The following is a 6156-nucleotide window of genomic DNA, read 5'->3' as shown; positions in this document are numbered from 1 at the left end:
GTGTGTGTGTGTGTGTGTGTGTGTGTGTGTTCGTTTGGAGTTACAGGAAGTTATGAGGCAGCTGAAGTGGCTGCTGGGAAGTGAACTTGGATCTTAACCACTGGATCATCTCTACACCACCCACACTGTAATGCTTTGTGATTCTGTCTGAAGAATAATCCAAACATCCTTGGTCATTATTCCATGAATCAGTCTTTTCTATATGTTAATAAGAGCTTTATTTGCTCCGTAACTTCAACAGATTTGATACCAACTTGCATTTTTATACTGATATGTTTTTCAGGTTTTCAATTCAAAAACAGCTGAACTTCTTAGTCATCATCAAGTAGAAATAAAACAGGAATTCCCAAGAGAAGGGTATGTTTCTTAATTTAATATGTAAAGACATATCACATTTATTGGTTTATCTCACCCCATGTATGCTGTGGATTGGTATAGTAAACTTAGCCAGACACCTTCTGGAGAAGACCTGAGAGAATGGGAGTGGTCAAGAAATGAAGCTATAATGCAGCAATTCAGCAAAAATAGCGGAACAATGGGTAGCTTAGGGATTCATTGACAGAAAGTAAAGTATAAGTAATGCAACATATACACACACATACACACATAAAGTCTGTAATACAACAAAGGTTTATTAACTATCAGAAAGTCTACATTAAGTCTGAAGTTATATTAAGTCTGAGGAGATTTCTTTCTGTGTCCCCGTTACTAGCAGTGCTAAAATGATTACTTTTTAGGAATGTGTTCTATTTTACTTTTGTTTTTACCTTTTGGAAGCAAGATCGTATCAATCTACAGAGCAGCCTACCTCTCAAAGGCTGGGATTTGAAGTGTGTGAGCCACCACACCTGGTTAATGACCACCCTTAGAAGAAGGATGGATTTTTATTAGTCTGTGAAGAATAAGAAAAAATGTATGGGAAATAGTTTTTTTTTCCATTCCTTTAGAATGTAGAAAACAGATATGCTTAGTCCTAATTTTCTCACATATGTACTAGGCACACCTAGTAAGTTAATGTATTTATGGAAACATGTTAGGTTTATATTGAATTCTTGAAAACTAACATTTATCCTTTTGTTCCAAAGATGGGTAGAGCAAGACCCGAAGGAAATCCTGCAGTCCGTTTATGAGTGTATAGAGAAAACGTGTGAGAAACTCGGACAGCTCAATATTGATATTTCCAACATCAAAGGTATTTTTATCAAGAACTTTCCTCATATAGTCCAGCTCTGCCAATCCCATTCATGAATTCATTCTTTCAGCTTATAATAATTGAGTATTTACAAGGTACAAGCCTTTGTGTGTGTGTGTGTGTGTGTGTGTGTGTGTGTGTGTGTGTGTGTGTGTGTGTGTGTGACTTTGTGGAAAAAAAAATAAACAGGATTCTCAGTCCCCATTCACTCTGACATTTTCTTCTGATGCATATGAGGAACAATAAAAGATGACTATACAAGTTAATCTTACATACTAACAAATGCCATGTGGGAAATTTAAAAATGAGGGATATCAGGGGTTCCTACATGGCTTAGACACAGTAGGTAGCCACGGGAGGGCTTCTCTTCTCTGAAGAGGTGATTTTTTTTTCCCCTGAGATTTCAAGGGACTTGAGAGGTCAGTCATGTGATTGGAGAAAAATATTTGAAGAACAAATAAGCAGCCTATGCTGCCATGGTTGGTTGATGTCCCTAGGAGGCCCATTCTTTCTGAAGGGAAAGGGGGAGGAGTGGACCTGGTTCAAACATATGGGGGAGGGGCAGGGAGGGGAGGAGAGAGGGGAAACTGCGGTCACGATGTAATGAAAAATCAATTTAAAAAGGTAATAAAAATGTAACATTAAAAAAATTAAAAATAAAAGTTACTAGATCTTCTGTTTATATAGTAGAAATTTAAGTTGGGTTTTAGTCATTTGTTGTTTTTGTTTCCCTTGAATTTCTTTTTAGTAATGACGTAAAACTGTCTAGTTCAGTAGAATAGATAGTGAGTTCAAATCTGTTGCCTGATGAGGAGATGCTGGAGCTCAGGTGGCACTTGAGGGACTTTGAAACATAACAATGGAAGAGATTTGTGCTTTTCCTTTTCATTCTTAGAATTTCTGATGGAATTTCGCTTTCCTGAGGTTTTAATTTACCTTGTTAGTTTTTTTTCTCTTTCTTACATTTCTCTAATTTTGCATATGCCTTTTGTCATTGTTGGTTAATTGTTTCTGTTCCTATTTTTGTTTTACTTTTCTTAATTTGGCTTCATGTACTCTTTCCCTGTTTATTTTTCTCTTCCCTATTTATTTTTATATTACTTAGTAGCATTTGACTTTGTCTTTTTAACTATGGAGTTTTAATCTTTTTATTAATTAAATTTATTCTCTGACAATATCATAAAATAAACATCCCATGCGAAGATCCTAAGGTGGGAATTTAAATTGACACAGTCTAGAGTCACTAAGAAGACTTGTAAGAACAAGTTGAGTGGACAGAGTGGGTAGGTAAGGAGTTTCATGTAACAGAGATTGGAGAAATCAGGGAGGCCTTGTCAGCCATATTTAGGAGTTTGAATGTTAGTTTTAGTATCAGAAGGGACAGGTCATGACTCACAATTTAGAGATGGCTACATACCTGGTGTGTAGAAAGCAGATTCTGATGGCCTAACAGTAGACACAGGGAGACCAATATGAGTCTTCTGTCAAACTGTTGAGAGGGTATGGTGTCTTGACTGACAAGTGGAATGGAAAACAAGGAGAAAGGACCAGTACTTGCTGGTTGGTTGGCTATACGGGTAGTAGAGAGAGTTCTGGATAGTCAGCAAGGAGAAGAGCTGGGCCAAAGATGATGCTTCAGCTTCTTGTAGTTTCTGTTTTCTTGTGTTTTGTTGTGTGTGGATGTATGTTGCTACTGGGCAGACTGGAATGGGCAGACAGCTTTTATTGAGAAGAGAAGAAACACTAGAGGGAGGAATAGTGTATGAAGTCCAAATACTTATAGAATTTCTATGAAATCATTTCTTGAAAGTATGAGTTTGTTGTAAATCTCCCTATGAATTATTAGTTTCTGGCAGAGTACCTATGCTAGGCATTTTATTACTTATATAGGGAGACAAAATTACTTAGCTATCCAAGGCTGCTGGAACATTGTGTGCAAATTATACATGGTCATTGCTATCCCTTGTCTCTTATAGCTTGTATTATGTTGTTGCGTTTCGTGTGTTTGATATATAGTTTTAAACAAGGGGTCACTAAGTAGACCTTTCTGGCTTGGAATTTGCTATGATTCTCCTGGCTCTGTTTCACAAGAGCTGGGATTACAGGCATGCACCACTTTCTCCACTTTAAAAAAAATTAAATTATTTATTATTTGTTTAGGTAGTTTGACTATGCATAGAAGTATCCACCATCCATTTGTGTGTGTGTGTTCATGTTTTGATTATTTTGATTGATATAATCTTGACTTACCATACTTCTAAGACTTTTTCTGAATTGAAATTTTTTATTTGATAGTTTTTGTTGTTACTATTGATTTTTATGTTAGTTTTGTTTTTTTTTTTTTTTTAGACAAGGCCTGTTTTAGATAGGGTTCTGTTTCTGCCTGCCAGTGTTAGGATTAAAGGCATGTGCCACAGCACCTGGTTATTCTTACAACTAATTAGAAGTGCAATCACCAATTTATGTGAGCTGTACATGAAAATGGTACATGAAAATCTCCTTTCTTTGGGATATACTTGCAGTCTTAAACACTATAAACAATGAACGGGTACTGAGTAGTGCTCAGTTGCCCAGTTGTCAAGCATCATTGTCTCAGATGCATAACACCAGCTCAGATTTGTAATGTAGAGTCCAGAGTGACTGGTCTTGGCATTGACATTGTTCTGCCTTCCTGACAGCTAAGTGACCTTCTGAACCATTGGTATACCAGTCTTTCTGGGTTGTGTGTTGTATATGAAGATGACACAGAGGTCTTCACCAAGGGATTTGTCTTGCCCTTCCAGTAATTGGCCTGTAAGACTTAACCATGTAGCTGTCTTTTTCTTCTCTTCCTTCTAATCCATGTACCATCTTGGAGCTCTCAATGGAGAAAAGACTAGACTCAGACACAAAGAGACCCACCTTCCTCTTCTTCCCAAGAGCTGAGATTGTAACAACTATCTTTTAGACACACCCATTTGTCCAATATAAAACTCATACCAATCCAAATGATTCTTGCTGCAAGCAACAGCCTGTAGACAAGGATGAAAGCCACAACCAGTCATACTACTGCTTTCCCTGATAATTTACTGAATTGGCATCAGAATGGGGCAAGTTTTGCTTTCCTGTGTAGAATTCTAGGTAACAAAATTGTAAAAGCTGTAAAGTGTCAGCGGTCACTTAGACCAACTTCCTTTAGCTGTGATGGGGTAAGAGGACTTAGGATATGTGGCTATTTATTAGCAGAGGACATTAAATACCATTCTTATAACTCTCAAACCATTTTTCCCTGGGCCACGTTTACTTATTTCAGCACTGGGGATTCTAAACAGGGCCCACACATAAGCACTGAACCATCATCCCACCCATTTATTTTGAAAGGATTCGCGTCATCCACAATATGACCTAGATAATCATTACTGAGTCTTTAAGTATTTGTATATTTTCTTTATTGTTATGACTTTTTGTTCACTTATGAATGTACATTTGTTAGTTTGTTTGTCTTTGAGATAGGCGATAAGATCTGGCTATGTAGTCCAGACTGGTCTGGAACTTACTGTGTACTGTGAGATTAACCTCAAACCCATAACCAACCCCTATCCAGCCTCCAAAATGGGCCAGGACCATACTCATGCCCCACCGTGCTGGACTTTGGTTATTAGATTTTAAATAGTTTAATTTTGTTACAAACAGTCAAAGAGAAAAGAGCCCCTAAATATATTAGATAAAGTCTGAACCCAATCAATGTAATACCAACACATTGGGTTTTATTCATATGAATGATTATATCTCTAAATATATTCCCACAGGGCAAGAAATGTGTATCTTGTGCATGTAACATTCATATGCATCTGAATGGTGCAGGTGAACTGTGGTGGAGAATTAATACACCTGAATGTGGTTTTCTGTAAAAGAAAAATGAAAACCAGGAGCAGTTAATGGTTTGGGCGGGTAAGATAGTTCAGTGGGTAAAGGTGCCTGCTGTTTAGTCTTACAACCTGAGTTCAAGCCCCAGGCCCAACATGGTGGAAGGTGAGATCTGATTTCTGCAAGTTGTTCTTTGACTTTCACATACAAGTAACCCCCCTCCCCCATGTATATCAATAAATGTAATTTAAAAGAAAAAATAGGGCTTTAGGGTAAAACAAGAGGTCATAAAACTGGGAAGACTCAGTGGCATTGTGTGAGACCTGTGTGCAGTTATACAAAGCTCTGTGGCTGAAAAGGAACCCTGAAAAGCAATTTGCTGGACTTTGATTGTCTGCAAGGCAAGCAGGTTAGTTTCACTTGGCACAAAGGAATAGAGTTAAGATTCAGGAGAAAGAGGGAGTGGTCAGGGAGGAATCCTAGACCAAGAATCAGATGGAAATAGCTCTAGATTAGATTTTCAATGAGTCAGAGGAGCCAGTAAAAATGGCAGGATGACAGGCATGTGACTTGGATTGTGACTGAAAAGAACAGCCAGCTGATTTACAGGGAAATTAACAAGGAGGAAATGGACTCTTAGCTGTGACTTCACTGTGCTTCCACCTTGTGAAGTTTTCATTTTGAGACAGAGATCACTTTCATACTATTCCACTGTCGCCACCCTTGCTAGGCGACAGTGTACCTGCTGGAGTACCCTCTGAGATTCCAGGGAATTCCCTTAGCCTGCCCACTTCAGTCTCCTTGTCTGCAACTCTCACTGTGTTCAGTACTCAGTGGTGATGATGGGAGCTGTCTGAGTGACATTTACCGATACTTCTTTCTCCCAGACATCTGCTTTAATGTATAGTGACTTACTGTTAGGTAGGGACTTTGTCTCCTCACTTTAGACAAAACAAGGGCACTCAAGATTGGAATTTAAACACCAGCTATTTGGCTTTGGTGAGCCTAAGAGCTTCTGAATATTTCCTTAAGATTTCTTCCTTCCTTCCTTCCTTCCTTCCTTCCTTCCTTCCTTCCTTCCTTCCTTCCTTCCTTCCTTCCTTCTTTCCTTCCTCCCT

The 6156-nt window shown here is 38.3% G+C and overlaps 1 protein-coding gene across 6 annotated transcripts in view; it reads left to right on the top strand.

The window, feature by feature from the left end:
* Gk (glycerol kinase) overlaps positions 1 to 6156 on the top strand; it is a 73828-nt gene that overhangs the window by 15194 nt on the left and 52478 nt on the right. For all 6 annotated transcript variants that reach the window (XM_021188837.2, XM_029534022.1, XM_029534020.1 and 3 more), the window contains exons 2-3: positions 284 to 357; positions 1086 to 1192. In XM_021188837.2, coding sequence (XP_021044496.1) covers positions 284 to 357; positions 1086 to 1192 — 181 coding nt within the window. The remainder of the gene's footprint in view (positions 1 to 283; positions 358 to 1085; positions 1193 to 6156) is intronic.

Source organism: Mus pahari, chromosome X (assembly GCF_900095145.1).
Source record: "Mus pahari chromosome X, PAHARI_EIJ_v1.1, whole genome shotgun sequence".
NCBI lineage: Eukaryota > Metazoa > Chordata > Mammalia > Rodentia > Muridae > Mus > Mus pahari.
Note: the sequence above shows the minus strand (reverse complement) of the source record. Positions and strands in the feature narration are given on the sequence as shown.